Raw genomic sequence first — 18,613 nt, 5'->3', positions numbered from 1 at the left:
ATCAAGTAATTTCAAAATAAATTAAGGGGGTTTCGATTACCTCATCGTTGAATGTCGTTAAGGCATAGTTTGTCACCTTGCCTTTCTTGATTTTCTCCTCGTCTTTGGAGGAGCTCGATTCATCCCACTTTGTGTTTTTCTTCTTGCGTTCAAAGAAAGTAGTTCCGTTGTTTTTGTTCTTAAATTTTTGTTTCTTTAATTTTTTAAATTTTATTTGTAGTTCTTGTTCACCATCACTTGAGCTTATGCTCGAGTGGTCTTCAAATGTTCTATGTCCCAAATCCTTCATGTTCTTTGGAATGTTGTTTTATTCATCATGTGCATTGCGCACCATTTCATATGTCATCAATGAGCCGATAAGTTCTTCAAGTGGAAAAATATTTAAATCTTTTGTTTCTTGTATCGCCTTTACTTTTCATTCCCAAGCTTTAGAAAGTGATCGTAAACTTTGCTAACAAGTTCAAAATTCGAGAAATATTTGCCAAGAGCTTTTAAACCATTGACGACATCCGTGAAATGAGTGTACATGTCAACAATGGTTTCGCTCAGCTTCATTTGAAAAAGCTCGAAATCATGCATCAAAAAATTTACTTTAGAATCTTTTACACTACTTGTGCCTTCATGTGTGATTTCAAGAGTGCACCAAATATCAAAAGCTGTTTCGCACGTAGAAATCCGATTGAACTCATTTTTGTCCAAAGTGCACAATAAGACATTCTTAGCCTTTGCGTTTAAAGAAAAATACTTCTTCTCCAAATCCAACCATTCGTTCATCGGTTTAGAGGGAAGTTGAAAACCTTTTTCAACAATATTTCATAAATCCAAATTCATAGAAATCAAGAAAACTCTCATTCAAGTTTTCCAATAAGTGTAGTCCAATCCGTTAAACAACGGTGGACGAACAACCGATAAGCCCTCTTGAAAGCCATGAAGAGCAATTTCTCTCAGGTGTAAATCCGAAATGAGAAATACCAGGCTCTGATACCAATTGTTAGGATCAAGAGCACTAAGAGGGGGGGGGGAGTGAATTAGTGCAGCGGATAAAAACGTCAACTTCATCAAATCTCCCGTACGATAAAAATCATTTCCGACATAAAACCGATTTCGGAAACTTAACTTGACAGCATACATAAATGTATTGAAGGAAGTAAGCTATTGAAGGGTTTGTAGTAAGGTAATAGCAGGAAATAAAATGCAAACTAGAGAAGACGGGAGTTTATAGTGGTTTGGTCAATCGTGACCTACATCCACTCCTTCGATTCCTCTTCCGTCGAGGCCACCGACATCCACTAACGATCTACCTTTACTAGGCGAAGATCAACTTCCTTTTTACACCCCTCTTCTCCTTTTACCGGGTTTAGGAGACAACCCTTACAAGCACTCACTCTCCTCTCTAAACAAAATTCTAACACTTAGAATTTAGAGGAGGGAAATTCTAGAGATTGCAACAACATTTTCTCTCTTATAATCTCTTTGTGATTGTGTGAATTAACCAGGGATGAGAGGGGTATTTATAGGCCCCAAACCAGTTTGAATTTGGAGCTCAAAACTGTCATCTCCCGGAATTCTGGGGTCCTGGCGGTATTATCGCCAGATTAGGGCGGTACAACCGCCTGACAAAGCTCAGAGACTGAGCTCTAGCGGTGCCACCACCTGAAAGGGGCGGTTGCATCGCTTGGCAGAGCTCGGAGACCGAGCTCAGGCGGTTCCACCGCTTGTCAAGGGTGGTTGCACCACCTAGCCTAGCTCGGAGACTGAGCCCTGGGCGGTGCCACCGCCGACACAAGTGGTACCACCATTGGCCAAGAAATCTAGGTCTGAATAGGCTGATCCATTCGGCCCAATTTGGGTATGTCAAGGGCCCAATTGCCCTGAGATTAAGTTAATGGGATCACCTCCCATTTCTAACTTAATCATCATGCTAACTATGATATTTCTTAAGACATTTACTCTAACTTGTTCCGGTGTGTCAATCGCTTCTTCCGGCAAGCTTCCGGCGAACTTCCGTCGATCATCCGATGAACCCTCGGTGATGCTTCTGCAAACTTTCGGCAAACTCCTGGACTTGTGATGATCCACTTGGCCAGTTCCGACAAGCTTCTTTTGGCAAGCTCCTGGACTTCTCGACTTTGTTCCCGCAGAACCTCCGATGATTGTCCGGACTTCCGTCAAACTCTCGAACTCCCAACGTGATCATAGTCTTGACTCTGGAGCAACTCCTACTGCATGTCTTATGTCCATCATAGTTAATCCTGCACATGTAAAACAAAACTTCGATCGAGACAATTAATCCTAAGCAATTAACCAAGTTGTCCGGCATGTCATTGGTCCCTCGACGCTTCGTCCGATTCTTCGGCGCATCGTCCTCTCCTATGGCCTATTACCCAATCGGCCAGTTGACTCCACAACTCTGATATCCTTGGCATAATACTTGCTCTTCTTGGCCCGATGCCCGAGTCCACTGCCCGAAGCCTTTTGTCGATACGTCGACCGATCCACCGGCCTGACGTCCAATCTTCTGACATGTTCCTCCGGCACAACATGATTTTTCCTGCTTTAATTGTCTCATCCTGATCGAAGCATCCTACGTTACTCAAAACACAGATTAAATCATAAACATATATCAAGTAGTTTCATCATCAAAATACGAGATTCAACAGAACAAACATAGTCTACCCAAATATTTTTGGGTCGAAGCCATTAATACGGCATGCTATATTATGAATAGGGTTCTAGTAAGACCATTACTTTTCAAAACTCCTTATGAATTGTGGAATAACAAAAAAACCCAACGTTTTATATTTTAAAGTTTTTGGTTGTAAATATTTTATCTTGAATGAAAAAGATGCCTTAGGAATGTTTGATGCAAAATCCGATGAAGGGAGTTTTCTTGGCTACTCTTCCATTTCAAAAGTCTCTTGTATCTTTAACAAAAGAACTTTGGTTATAGAAAGTCGATTCATATTGTCTTTTAATGAAGTTTCCGAACTTAAGAAAAATGAGTTTGATGATTATCTTAATTTTTATGCTTTGAATTTAAATGAACCCTCTCCTCAAACTAGCAACTTGGATATATCTTCTTCTGAAACATCCTTACCCAAGGAATGGAAGTATGTAGATGCTCATCTTAAGGAGCTAATCATAGAAGATACATCAAAAGGGGATTCAAACTTGTTCTTCTTTTAAAAATTTTTGTGCCAATGCCGCTTTTTTTTCTCAAATTGAACATAAATGCATTGACAAGGCCTTGAAAGATGATTCATGGGTTATCGCAATGGAAGAAGAGTTGAACCAATTTGAGAGAAACGTGGTATGGAAGCTTGTTCCTAGGCCAAATGACCATTTAGTTATTGGTACTAAATGGATTTTTAGAAACAAGCAACATGAATTTGTTGAATCTCGGATTTTGATGATGAAGTCAATTGTCATTTGTTATCTAATCTATATGTTGAGATAAGTGTGTAGGATTAACTACGATGAAAATAAGATATGCAGCAAGAGTTGCGCCGGAGTCAAGACAATGATCACATTGGGAGTTCGAGAGTTCGACGGAAGTTCAGACAGTCGTCGGAGGTTCTGCGGGAACAAATCCGAGAAGTCCATGAGCTTGCCAAAGAAGCTCATCGGAACTCGCTAAGTGGATCGTCGCAAGTCCAAGAGTTTGCCGGAAGTCCGCAGGAGCATCACCGAGGGTTCATCGGATGATCGACGGAAGTTCACCGGAAGCTCGCCGGAAGAAGCGATTGACGCACCGGAGCAAGTTGCAGTAAATATCTTAGGAAATATCGTAGTTAGCACAATGATTAAGTTGGAAATGGGAGGTGATCCCATTAACTTAATCTTGGGGCAATTGGGCCCCTAGAAAACCCAAATTGTGTAGAATGGATCAACCCATTTGAACCCTGATTTCTGCCAGGCGGTTCAACCGCCTCAGTCAAGCGGTGGCATCGCCTAAGCTCAGTCTTCGAGCTCTGAAAGGAGGTGCAACCGCCCCTGACAGAGGTGGCACCGCTTGGGCTCGGTCTCCGAGCTATGGCTGAGCGGTGCAACCGCTTAAGTCAGGAGGTGGCACCGCCTGAGCTCGGTCTTCGAGCTCTGGCAAGAGGTGCAACCACACCTGACAGGAGGTGGCACCGCTCAGAGGCTCAATCTTCGAGCTCTGCCAAGCGGTGCAACCACCCCAGTCAGGCGGTGCAACCGCCAGATCCCGAAATTTCGAGAATTGACAGTTTTGAGCTCCAAATTCAAACTGGGTTGGGGCCTATAAATACCCCACCCTTTCAGTACTGAAAGGGCACCCTGAAACCACCGAAATTCTGATTTTACTTTGTGATTTTTAGAGCTCAAAAGTGTTGTATGAGTTGAAAGTTCTTCTTCCTCTTTTCTTCCAAGTTCTAATCTGTTAAGAGAGGAAAGGAAATTCTGTAAGGGTTGTCTCCTAAGCCCGTCAAAAGGAGTGAAACTGTAAAAGGGTGGTTGGCCTTCGCCTATTGAAGGAAGGCCTCTAGTTGACGTCGGTGACCTCGTCGGTGGAGGAAGCCAAAAGTGGAGTAGGTCAAGATTGACCGAACCACTCTAAATCTCGGTTTCATTTACTTTGAGCATCTTATCTTTACTGCAAACCTCCTCAATAGCTTACTGCCTTCTGTGCTTTTACAAATGTGTTTCAAAGTTCAGTGCTTTCCGAATCAGCGTTTAGACGTAAATCAGTTTTATCGTTCGAATATCATATTTTAGTTTCCGCTTACGTTCTGATTTCCATCATAACTACAAACTGCCTTTATATCTTTGTTTTAACTGCATCTCGCTTCATCTCAAGTTAAAGTGGTTTACGAATCGGCTTTCATACCGAAATCGCTTTTATCGTACGAACATCATATTTCAGTTTGCGCTTACATTCTGATTTCCATCATAACTGCAAACTGCCTTCATAGATTTACTTTAATGTCATCTCGCTTGATCTTAAGTTAAAGTAATCTTAAAATCGGCTTTCACACCAAAATCGCTTTTATCGTACGAACGTAGTTTTAATCGTAGAAAGATTTCCGCTGCACTAATTCACCCACCCCCCCCCCCCCCCCCCCTCTTAGTGCTCTTGATCCTAACAATTGGTATCAGAGTGGGGTTAACTCACAAATGGATTAAAACCCAAGAGAGATGGCATACGCCGGAAACCAAGAGGGCCATTCTATTACACTTCCACCCATGTTCAATGGGACGGACTACACCTATTGGAAGACCCGAATGAGGATCTTTCTTATTTCTATGGATTTTGAACTTTGGAATCTTGTCGAAAATGGATTTTCGAAGTCTTCTCTTCCAATGATCGATTGGAATGAATTGGAGAAGAAGGCTTTCGCTCTTAATGCAAAGGCTATGAATGCCTTATTTTGTGCACTTGATAAAAACGAGTTCAACCGTGTTTCGGTTTGTGAAACCGCATTTGATATTTGGCACACACTCGAAGTGACTCACGAAGGCACAAGTAGAGTGAAAGAGTCAAAAATCAATCTTTTGTTACATTCTTTCGAACTTTTCCAGATGAAACCGAGTGAGACTATTGGCGACATATTTACCCGTTTTACCGATGTCGTCAACGGTCTAAAAGGACTCGAAAAAAGTTTTTCAGATTTTGAGCTCGTAAATAAGATTCTAAGATCCCTTCCTAAGAGTTGGGATCATAAAGTCACTGTTATTCAAGAGGCGAAAGATCTAAACAACTTCCCTCTTGAAGAACTAATCGGGTCATTAATGACCTACGAGATGACTTGCAAAGCTCATGAAGAGCAAGAAGATATTCTTCTAAAGAACAGGAAGGATATGGCACTTAGAACTTCAGAAGACCACTTGAGAGAAAACTCAAGTGATGAGGACTATGACGATGACTTGGCACTTCTACCAAGAAAATTTAAAAAATTCATTAAAAGAAACAAGTTTAAGAATGACACAAAAAATAAACTTGAACCCAAGAAGGACCAAGTTATTTGCTACGAATGCAAAAAGTCGGGACACTACAAAAGTGATTGTCCCCAAGTCAAAAAGAGAACATCAAAGAAGAAGGCGCTCAAAGCAACGTGGGATGACTCGAGCGCGTCCGAAGAAGAGGAGTCCAACACCGAGCAAGTTGCTCATTACGCCTTAATGGCCATCGGAGAGGAGGTAACGAATTTAATAGATGCAGATTTATCATTTGATGAATTATTAAATGCCTTCCATGACTTATTTGATGAATGCAAGATTATTAGTAGAAAATACAAATTGCTAAAAAAGGAGCATGATAGTCTTACTTGTAATTTCAATAAGTTAAAAACTGAATATCATGATAGTTTAGGTTCATGCATAAAATGCCATAATCTAGAAACTCTCTAAAAAGAAAACTTGCTACTTAAGGACACCTTGAAGAAATTCGAGGTTGGTAGCAAGTCCTTGAACATGATCCTTACAAACAAGGGTCACGTTCCCAAAAGAAGTGGAATCGGATTTGTGAGAAGTCCTCACCAAAATCCAACCACCTTCATAAAAGGCCCCATCATACATGTTCGACACCAAAGCAAATGCAACTTTTGTTGCAAACTTGGACATAAAACGTATTATTATCCATTAAAGAAAATTAGTCCGAACAAATTAATTTGGGTTCCTAAAGGAACCATGATAAATTCTATGCAACATGATAAAAAATGTAGATCTATTTTTGAGGCACCCAAAAGCAAATGGGTACCTAAAGATCATCCTTTCTTGTAGAAACCTATACCATCGCAAGCTAGGAGCAAGAGATGGTACCTTGATAGTGGATGCTCAAGGCATATGACCGGAGATCCATCTCAATTCTCTAAGCTCACTAGCAAAGACGAAGGCTATGTCACCTTCGGAGACAACAACAAGGGTAAAATCATTGTCAAAGGAACCATAGGTAACAAATCTAACTTCTTTATTGAAGATGTTTTGTTAGTTGATGGTTTAAAACATAACCTCTTGAGCATTAGTCAATTATGTGATAAAGGATATATTGTCATATTCGAATCTAATGCTTGCATCTTTGAAAAATCATACAAAAACACGTCTATGATTGCATTAAAACAAAATAACGTATACACTATTGACATTAATGATTTGTGTAATGAAATATGTTTTTCGGTTTTGAATGAGGATGCTTGGCTATGACATAGAAGATTAGGTCATGCTAGAATGAAACTAATCACCCAAATATCATCTAAAGAACTTGTAAGAGGAATTCCTCATATCAAGTTCATCAAAGATAATGTATGTGATGCTTGCCAATTAGGTAAACAAATTAAGGGTAGTTTCAAATCTAAGAATCAAAAAAGCACCTCTAGGCCCTTACAATTGATCCATATGGACTTGTTCGGACCAATCTCTACATCAAGCCTAGGACGTAGCAAATACGCCTTCGTCATTGTGGATGACTATAGCAGATACACATGGACTTACTTCTTAAAACAGAAAAATGAATACTTTAAATATTTTACCAAGTTTTGTAAACTTGTTCAAAATGAGAAAGGTTCTATGATTTTGTCAATTAGAAGTGATCACGGTGGTGAATTTCAAAACCATGATTTCCAAGAATTTTATGAACTCAATGGATACAACCATAATTTCTCTACTCCTAGAAATCCTCAACAAAATGGAGTAGTAGAAAGAAAAAATCGAAATTTACAAGTAATGGCAAGAACCATGTTGAATGAACATAGCCTACCCAAATATTTTTGGCCCGAAGCCGTAAACACTACATGCTATATTTTTAATAGAGTTTTAGTAAGACCCTTACTCACCAAAACTCCCTATGAGTTATGGAACAACAAAAAACCCAATGTTTCATATTTTAAAGTCTTTGGGTGTAAGTGTTTTATCTCGAATGAAAAAGATAACTTAGGAAAATTTGATGCTAAATCCGATGAAGGAATCTTTCTTGGTTATTCTTCGGTTTCTAAAGATTTTCGTATCTTTAATAAAAAAACTTTAATTATTGAAGAATCCATTCATGTTGTTTTCAATGAGATTTCCGAAATCAGGAAAACGATTTTGATGATGATGTTAATTTTGATTCCTTGAATTTAAATGAAACCCCATCTCTAACTAGCAACTTGGATGCATCCACTTCTGAAACATCCTTACCCAAGGATTGGAAGTATGTAGATGCTCATCCTAAGGAGCTAATCTTAGGAGACACATCAAAGGGGGTTTAAACACGTTCTTCTCTTAAAAATTTTTGTTCCAACGCCGCTTTTCTCTCCCAAATTGAACCCAAATGTGTTGATGAAGCCATGAAAGATGATTCATGGATTATTGCAATGCAAGATAAATTAAACCAATTTGAGAGAAATGAGGTGTGAAAGTTTGTTCCTAGGCCAAATGACCATTTAGTTATTGGTACTAAATGGGTTTTTAGAAACAAGCAAGATGAGTATAGTATTGTGGTTAGAAACAAGGCTAGATTAGTGGCCAAAGGTTTCAACCAAGAAGAAGGTATCGATTACGAAGAAACCTTCGCTCCTGTGGCTCGATTAGAAGCCATAAGGATGCTCCTTGCCTACGCTAGTAGTAATAATTTTAAGTTGTTTCAAATGGATGTTAAAAGCGCTTTTCTTAATGGCTTTATTTCCGAAGAAGTCTATGTTGAACAACCTCCTGGATTTGAAAATAATTGCCTCCCTAATCATGTGTTTAGATTAACTAAAGCTCTCTATTGTTTAAAACAAGCTCCGAGGGCTTGGTATGAGAGACTTAGTTCTTTTCTTATTGAAAATAATTTCACAAAAGGCAAGGTTGATACTACATTGTTCATCAAGAATTTTGAAAATAATTTTCTCATTGTTCAGCTTTATGTTGATGATATTATCTTTGGTTCTACGAATGAATCTCTTTGTGAATCTTTTGCTAAAACTATGAGTCTTGAATTCGAAATGAGTTTAATGGGAGAAATAATATTCTTCTTAAGCTTACAAATCAAACAACTAAGCAATGGCATCTTTATTAGTCAAACTAAATATGCTATGAATTTGCTAAAAAAGTTTAATATGAATAGCTCAAAAGCTATCAACACTCCTATGAGCACCTCCACTAAGTTAGAAATTGATTAAAGTGGAGAAAGCTTCGATCAAAAAACTTATAGGGGCATGATAGGAAGTTTACTTTACCTCACTGCAACTAGACCAGATATCATGTTCAGTGTAGGACTTTGTGCTAGATTTCAATCAAACCCTAAGATATCTCATCTCAAAGAAGTTAAAAGAATACTTAAATATCTTAATGGTACCACAAATCTAGGATTATGGTGCCCAAAATCAGAAAATATTGAGTTAATTGCTTATGCTGATGCGGACTTTGCTGGCTGTAGACTAGATAGAAAAAGCACATCATGAACATGTCAATTTTTAGGACATGCCCTTGTTTCATGGTCATCTAAGAAACAAAATTCGGTTGCACTATCAACAACCGAAGCTAAATATATTGCAGCAAGTGCATGCTGTGCACAAGTTGTATGGATGAAAAACACCTTAGAAGATTATAAAGTTCATCTTAAAAATATTCCCATTAAATGTGATAACACAAGTGCAATATGTTTAACAAAGAATCCTATACAACACTCAAGAACAAAACATATTGATATTGATATCACTTTATACTAGATCATGTTACTAATCATGATGTAATCATAGAGTTCATTGACACTAAACATCAACTAGTTGATATTTTTACAAAACCTCTAAGTGAAGAACAATTTGATTTCATAAGAAGAGAATTAGGAATGTTGATGTGTCCGAATACATAAACTTGTTGAAATTATTTTTCAGACTTTATTGATTGATTGATCAATTTCACTTAATTGCTATGATGATTTTACACAATTACATGTTAGAAATTATTTGTATGAATATAAAAATTTCTATGATGATAAGCATGTTTTGTCTTCATAATCATATTTGAAAATCAATGGCACAATCTCGTCCGAATGCATGAAAGTCTTAATTTCGTTTTCGGATTCTCTTAAAAATCGGAGTTTCTCGATACATTATCCTCTTCCGGACTTAATAAATTATATGTCATAACAAGTTTAATTCTCATCATTATTGACATATGAAATACTTCTCTCATACACCTATGTGAAGAATATTCTTTAAAGAAATGGATTTAATAAAATGATTTTGATTATATGAATGATAGTGTTTTTACTAACAAGGATTTGTTTCTAATACATATCTTGATCCTTATGAAAATGAAGCAAGATTTAATCTCTCATCAATTTTAACTTCATTTAAAGTAAACTCACAAATAGATGATGGAGATGCAGGGTAAAAACAGAATTGATATCTCCATGTCATGGTTGCATAATTGACTCACTATTGAAAATGACATGAACCTAGTAAAGGCATCACACTTATGCTCAAAATTCGCTTATGTTGTTCTCTTGGTATCACAATTACCATGCTTTTTGTTGATGACAAAGGGGGAGAAATATATGAGTATTAATGCAATGCTTGCATCACCAAGAGATATATGAATTGATGCTATGATTGCTATAATTTACATTATGCCTTGTTTGTATCATGCAATGATATTAAAATCTTACTTCGCAGTTTTACATGTTGATATCTTACAATATGATGAATTACTACTATTACCATCATTCAAACTTATTATGTAAAATTTGAAAATGAATGTCAAGCCTTGACATCATCTTCAGAGAGAAACATCATGATGGGAATCATGATGGGAGTATTGATAAGTTTAAATTATTTTAACTTATCAATATGTCTCTTGAATTCAAAGGTTTTGAATTCAAGAATGACTTATCTCAATTATGGCATATAGATAAGGGGAGTTAAGGTTAACTCCATTATCAATTGATTGTCATCATAAAAAAGGGGGAGATTGTTGAATCTCGGATTTTGATGATGAAGTCAATTGTCATTTGTTATCTAATCTATATGTTGAGATAAGTGTGCAGGAATAACTACGATGAAAATAAGATATGCAGCAGGAGTTGCGCCGGAGTCAAGACAATGATCACGTTGGGAGTTCGAGAGTTCGACGGAAGTTCGGACAATCGTCGGAGGTTCTGTGGGAACAAATCCGAGAAGTCCATGAGCTTGCCAAAGAAGCTCGTCGGAACTCGCCAAGTGGATCGTCGCAAGTCCAGGAGTTTGCCATAAGTCCGTAGGAGCATCACCGAGGGTAATCGGATGATCGACGGAAGTTCGTCGGAAGCTCGTCGGAAGAAGCGATTGACGCACCGGAGTAAGTTGCAGTAAATATCTTAGGAAATATCGTAGTTAGCACAATGATTAAGTTGGAAATGGGAGGTGATCCCATTAATTTAATCTTGGGGCAATTGGGCCCCTAAAAAACCCAAATTGGGCCGAATGGATCAACCCATTCGGACCCTGATTTCTGCCAGGCGGTTCAACCGCCTTAGTCAGGCGGTGGCACCGTCTGAGCTCAGTCTTCGAGCTCTAGCAGGAGGTGCAACCGCCCCTGACAGAGGTGGCACCGCTTGGGCTCGGTCTCCGAGCTCTGGCTGAGTGGTGCAACCGCCTCAGTCAGGAGGTGACACCGCATGAGCTCAGTCTTCGAGCTCTGGCAGGAGGTGCAATCGCCCCTGACAGGAGGTGGCACCGCCCAGAGGCTCAGTCTTCGAGCTCTGCCAGGCGGTGCAACCGCCCCAGTCAGGCGGTGCAACCGCCAGATCCCGAAATTCCGGGAATTGACAGTTTTGAGCTCCAAATTCAAACTGGGTTGGGGCCTATAAATACCCCACCCTTTCAGCACTGAAAGGGCACCCTGAAACCACCGAAATTCTGATTTTACTTTGTGATTTTTAGAGCTCAAAAGTGTTGTATGAGTTGAAAGTTCTTCTTCCTCTTTTCTTCCAAGTTCTAATCTGTTAAGAGAGGAAAGGAAATTTTGTAAGGGTTGTCTCCTAAGCCCGTCAAAAGGAGTAAAACTGTAAAAGGGTGGTTGGCCTTCGCCTATTGAAGGAAGGCCTCTAGTTGACGTCGATGACCTCGTCGGTGGAGGAAGCCAAAAGTGGAGTAGGTCAAGATTGACCGAACCACTCTAAATCTCGGTTTGCATTTACTTTGAGCATCTTATCTTTACTGCAAACCTCCTCAATAGCTTACTACCTTCTGTGCTTTTACGAACATGTTTCAAAGTTCAGTGCTTTCTGAATCGGCATTTAGACGCAAATCAGTTTTATCGTTCGAACATCATATTTCAGTTTGCGCTTACGTTCTAATTTCCATCATAACTGCAAACTGCCTTTATATCTTTGCTTTAACCGTATCTCGCTTCATCTCAAGTTAAAGTGATTTACGAATCAGCTTTCATACCGAAATCGCTTTTATCGTACAAACATCGTATTTCAGTTTGCGCTTATATTCTGATTTCCATCATAACTGCAAACTGCCTTCATAGATTTACTTTAACGTCATCTCGCTTGATCTTAAGTTAAAGTAATCTTAGAATCGGCTTTCACACCGAAATCGCTTTTATCGTACGAATGCTGTTTTAATCGTAGAAAGATTTCCGCTGCACTAATTCACCCCCCCCCCCCCCCCCCTCTTAGTGCTCTTGATCCTAACAGAATTTGGTATCGTAATTAGAAACAAGGCTAGATTAGTGGCCAAGAGTTTCAACCAAGAAGAAAGTATCGATTATGATGAAACCTTCGCTCCTATGGTAAGATTAGAAGTCATAAGGATGCTCCTTGTCTATACTAGTAGTAATAATTTTAAGTTATTTCAAATGGATGTCAAAAGTACTTTTCTTAATGGCTTTATTTTCGAAGAAGTTTATGTTGAACAATCTCCCGGATTTGAGAATGATAATTTTCTGAATCGTATGTTTAAATTGACTAATGCTTTCTATGGATTAAAACAAGCCCTAAGGGCTTGGTATGAGAGACTTAGCTCCTTTCTTATCCAAAATAATTTCTCTAAAGGTAAGGTCGATACTACATTATTTATTAAAAATTTTGAAAATAATTTTCTTATTATTCAAATTTATGTTGATGATATTATTTTTGGTTCTACAAATGAATCCTTATGTGAATCATTTGCCAAGAGTATAAGTCAAGAGTTTGAAATGAGTTTAATGGGTAAACTAACTTTCTTTTTAGGTTTACAAATCAAACAACTTAGTGATGGTATTTTTCTTAGTCAAACAAAATATGCATTAGACTTGCTAAAATGGTTTAATATGGATAGTTCAAAGGCTATCAATATTCCTATGAGTACCTCCACTAAGTTAGATATTGACGAAAGTGGAGAAAGCTTTGATCAAAAAGGTTATAGGGGTATGAAAGGAAGCTTACTATATCTCACCACAATTAGATCGGACATCATGTTTAGCATAGGACTTTGTACTAGGTTTCAATCTAATCCTAAGATGTCTCATCTTAAAGTTGTTAAAAGAATTCTTAGATATCTTAAAGGAACCACTAATCTAGGATTATGGTATCCAAAATTCGAAAACTTTAAACTAATTGCTTACGTTGATGTGGATTTTGCTATATATAGAATAGATAGAAAAAACATATCTGAAACATGTCAATTCTTAGGTTATGCACTAGTCTCTTGGTCTTCCAAAAAATAAAACTCGGTTGCACTATCGACAACCGAAGCCAAATACATAGTGGTGAGTGTATGTTGTGCACAAGTTGTATGGATGAAAAATATATTAGAATATTATAAGATTCACCTTAAAAACATTCTCATAAAATGTGATAACACGAGTGCAATATGTTTAACAAAAAATTCTATTCAACACTCTAGAACTAAACATATTGATATTAGGCATCATTTCATAAGAGATCATGTGAATAACCATGACATATCTTTAGAGTTTATTGATACGAAACATCAATTAGCCGATATCTTTACGAAAACTTTAAATAAAGAACAATCTGATTTTATTAGAAGAGAGTTAGGGATGTTAAATTATCTGAATGCATGAGTTTGTTGAATTTCTTTTCTGAACTATCTTCCTCCTAATTCATCTCATGAATGGAGCTTTCATGAATTTATTTTATTTTTATCTTCCTCTTAACTTGGTATCAAATTTGCTTCATACCCTTGCTCCATCACTTAATGATTTTTTATATACTTAATCACTTCACTCATGGAATTTATTGACAAATGCATCTCTCACGAATTTCACTCTTTTGAATTTCTAATGAGAAACGGATTTGATTTATCAAGTTTGATTCATAAATTTCTTTTTCATATGATGCTCCCTTCCTATGAATTCTTCCTTACTCTGTCCTTGAAATATGAATTTTAGTGTGCGATAATTACTTGCAAGAATGACGATTTGATTTCACATGGATATCTTAATCCTTTTCATGAATCCCTTCTCTTTGTTAAAATTGAAGCATAATAAAACTCATTTCTTGTTTTGAATTTGACTTGATTCAAATCATTTCATGTATTTGGTTTTTAATGGATTCTTTCCTTATCTTTCTTCCTCTTCTTCTTATTTTTATTTTTATGACAAAAAGAAGAAAGAAAGTTGTATAAATTGGATAAATTGGATAAATTTATGGCTTATTTGCTTACCTTATTTGCTTACTTTGATAAATCTTCTTCTTCTTCTTATTTGCTTACCTTCCTTTATGGCTTGGATAAATTGGTGTGAAACTTGATTAATTTTGTTTACCACACTTGCTGTTGAATGGTTCTCCTTTTTGTTGATGACAAAGGGGGAGAAATGATACCAAAATGTGGTAAATTGATGACAAATTGGCATTGTAAATGTTTGAAAATGTATCTTATCATAAATGCTTGTATCTTATCATAAATGCTTGTATGTTTTGCAAATGCTTGAAATATAATTGGAATTATCAAATACATTGCAACACATCACAAATACTTGAAACATATCAAAATGTATTTCATATGCATTATAGATATTTGAAATGTTTCATGAATGCTTGATAAATGTCTTTTATTATGATAAGATATCATGAGCTCACCTTGCTATTTACAATTGATATCTTACCATGGAATATTGAATTGTTATCTTTGTTATCTCGTTAAATTTCATATTTGAAATTTGTATCATACTTAAAAATGATGATTGTCTATCATCATTGGAATTGAAAATTGATGTCAAGTCTTGACATCATTTTTTATAAATACGTGGTATCGTATTTTGAATTGGTAAATCATGATAAGTATCATGATGTGCATGTTGATAAGTTTAAATGAATATAACTTATCGGATTGATGCTCGAATTCAAAGACCTTAAATTCAAGAGTATATTTTCTCAAGTATGGCATATAGATAGGGGGAGTTAAGGTTAACTCTGTCATCAATTGATTGTCATCATTAAAAAGGGGGAGATTGTTGAATCTTAGATTTTGATGTTGAAATCAATTGGTAAATTATTTGATCTAATCTATATGTTAAGAAAAGTATGCAGGATTAACTACGATAGCAGTAAAGCATAAAACAGATGTTGGGCTAGAGTCAAGATCGAGATTTCGTTGAGAGTTCGAGAGTTCGTCGAAAGTCCGAACGTTCATCGGAAGTTCTGCCGGAATTGATCGAGAAGTCCAGGAGCTTGCCAAAGAAGCTCATCAGAACTCGCCAAGAAGATCAACGTAAAGTCCAGGAGCTTGCCAAAAGTCCGCTAGAACATTAACGAGAGATTGTCAGAAGTTCGTCGGAAGAACAATTGGCATATCGGACCAAGACTACTTAGTTAATGTCTTAAATTATCATAGTTAGACCCTAAGTTGAGTTAGGATTAGGAGGTCATCCTACTAACTCAGTTAGAAGCCAACTAGGCCCTTAATAGGGTTGAATTAGGTTAGTTGAATAGCCCATTTAGCACTTGAAGTCAAGGCCGACTGTGGCACTGCCTGGTGACTCAGTCTCCTAGGTGGTCTGGGCAGTGGTACCGCTAACAGTTAATGCCGCCAGGCGGTGGTATCGCTCCTGTTAGGTGGTGGTACCACCAGAGCTCGATCTCCGAGCTCTATCAAGCGGTCATATCGCCCAGTGTCAGAGTGTTAGGCGATGGTACCGCCTAGTAATGATGGTGGTATCGCCAATATCTCGAAATCCAATGATGTGACACTTTTTAGCTCTAATTCTAAGGTTATTTGGGCCTATAAATACCCCCACCCTTTTCTGCATGAAAGGGTAACTAAAGTGCAATTGAAGTGTTGAAAAATTCTAAGTGTTGGGGGTGTTAAAAGTATTGTAAAAGTGAGAAGAATTCTTCTCCTCCTTCTCCTTAGATTTGTAATCATTCAAAAGAGGTGCGAGGCTTGTAAGGATTATCTCATAAACTCGTGTAAAGGAGAAAGTGTTGTAAAGAGGTAGTTGGTCTTCGCCTATTGAAGGAAGAACATTAATGGATACTGGTGACCTTGACGAAGGAGGAATCAGAGGTGGATGTATGTCACAACAACCGAACCACTATAAATTCTGGTTTGCATTTCTATTATTGTCATTTACTTACTCTGCAATTGCTTCACTTCCTTCTTACTTGGCTTTCACTACCCTTACGAATAAACGTGCTTTCAAGCTATCTCCCCAGATCGATTTTTGTTTTAACGTATGAAGTTTTTTAAACACGGGCGCCTCGTTGCTCTGGCACACGATGCTGTGGGCCAGGTGGAAGTTGGCGAGATGGCTGAGGATCGGGACGAGAAGAAGTTCACGATGGCATGGAAGGTAATAGACCATTGCATAGCGGAAAGCATCACAGAGAAGAAGAAATTAAGAAGCCTCAAGAATCATAAAGATGGCGGAGGCAAAGAAAAAGCCAATCTACTCTCGTCTTACATCAACGACGATGACGATGAAGAGCAGCAAGACAGCCATCGACAAGGATCAACCGAGTTCGACAAGTTCCTCCGTGACACAGCCATAAACTTCATTTTTGCCGGGAGGGACACAACTGGTGCAGCGCTCATATGGTTCTTCTGGCTGATCTGCAACAATCCCGTGGTGGAGTCCAATATCCTCGAGGAATTGAGGTCGACGCCCCTGGGAAAACAGAGATCGAGCTCCAATGATCTGACCATATTCGATCCAGAAGAGCTGAGCAAATTGGTCTATCTGCATGCAGCCCTCTGCGAGTCGCTCAGGCTGTTCCCTCCCCTTCCCTTCCATCACCAGGCAGCTCTGAGACATGAAGTCCTCCCGAGTGGACACAGAGTTGAAGCAGGCACAAAGATCTTGTCCTCCCTGTACTCCAGAGGGAGGATGGAAAGGATTTGGGGCATGGACTGCTTGGAGTTCCGGCCCGAGAGATGGATTTCGGAAGAGGGGCGGGTGCGGCACGAGCCATCTTGCAAGTTCATGTCGTTCGGTTCTGGCCGCAGGACCTGCCTGGGAAAGGAAGTGGCCTTCACTAAGATGAAGGCAGTGGTGGCTGCCATGGTCTACAACTTCCAAGTTCAAGTGCTTCAAGGTCATGTGGTCGAGCCAAAGCTTTCCGTCATCCTTCACATGAAGAATGGCCTGAGGGTTAGGATCAAGAGGAGAGCAGAGAGCTGGTGATGATCAACCACTGAAATGTTTGTTCTATGTAACTCACTAAGTGCTTCCATCTTTGATTTTAGCTTGTTAATCAAATGTGCCTGATTGCACTGTTATCCTGTTAAAGTAAAGCTAAATAAAATGCAATTTGCAAGCCATAAATTTAAGGCATAAACTAATATATGTCCGCTCACTGTATATCTACTTATCATTTTAATTAATGGAAGCATGTGGTGTGTCCACTCCCACATGTTTTCGACACATTGCGACATATCATATGAATAAGCCACTCGAACAATCTTGAGGTTTGGATTATTGGTGTACGGAGTTATCTTCTCTCCAGAGTTGAATGAGGTGTAGTTTACAAATCCTTTGCAATCATTATTTTATTTTTATTTCTTTGTGTGGGATGCCCTTTTGAGTACGTGTCAGTCGCCTTATTCTGGGCATCAGTCAATGAGGTCTGCATCAGGATGAGAGGGGAGTGCATCCTCATTGCCACGTATTTACCAGTTGGTTGCCTACACTGGCCATACAAATACAGGAGACAGCACCGGTTCCGAAAATGACATTCATTTCTAATACAGCATCGTAGATAACTTATATATATTATTCTTGGTGAGTCTCAATTATTGTCCTTGAATGATGTTTAAATCAAGTTACCAATATTACATCTATCAAATTTTTATAATAATATATCATCTAATCTCATACAAGATTATTCTGATATTATTTATTAAGATCCCATCCAACCCGTAGAGGATCAGATTGTATATTGTAGTAAATAACTGATGGATGCAGGTTAGTGATCGAGAGTTCATGGATAAATGTATCAAAATTGATCTAGTAATTAAGTATGGTAAAGGTGCATAATGAGACTCCCTCATTGGGCTTGTACTTTGATAAGATTTAATTATGAACTATGCTAATTTTTTAATGAACATTAAACATTTAAATGAGACTTTTAATACGTAAATTTGTGAGAGAAAATATTCGAATTGATTTATAAAAGCTAGAGTCTACCTTTTTTAAATACGTAGGAAGAGACATGCACGTGTAGATGATACGAAGAAACAACACATGCGGCACTGTGCATCAG

General features: G+C 38.1%; 1 protein-coding gene across 1 annotated transcript; it reads left to right on the top strand.

The window, feature by feature from the left end:
* The first annotated feature begins 16,659 nt into the window (after positions 1-16,659).
* LOC103985105 (noroxomaritidine synthase 2-like) lies at positions 16,660-17,574 on the top strand. Its single transcript, XM_009402715.2, has one exon. The coding sequence runs from the start codon at positions 16,660-16,662 to the stop codon at positions 17,533-17,535; it is 876 nt and encodes a 291-aa protein (XP_009400990.2). The 3' UTR covers positions 17,536-17,574.
* Positions 17,575-18,613: the final 1,039 nt, after the last annotated feature.

The sequence above is a fragment of the Musa acuminata genome, chromosome BXJ2-5 (genome assembly GCF_036884655.1).
Source record: "Musa acuminata AAA Group cultivar baxijiao chromosome BXJ2-5, Cavendish_Baxijiao_AAA, whole genome shotgun sequence".
Taxonomy (NCBI): Eukaryota; Viridiplantae; Streptophyta; class Magnoliopsida; order Zingiberales; family Musaceae; genus Musa; species Musa acuminata.
The sequence above is the reverse complement of the archived record's forward strand: the minus strand, read 5'-3'. Positions and strand labels throughout refer to the sequence as shown.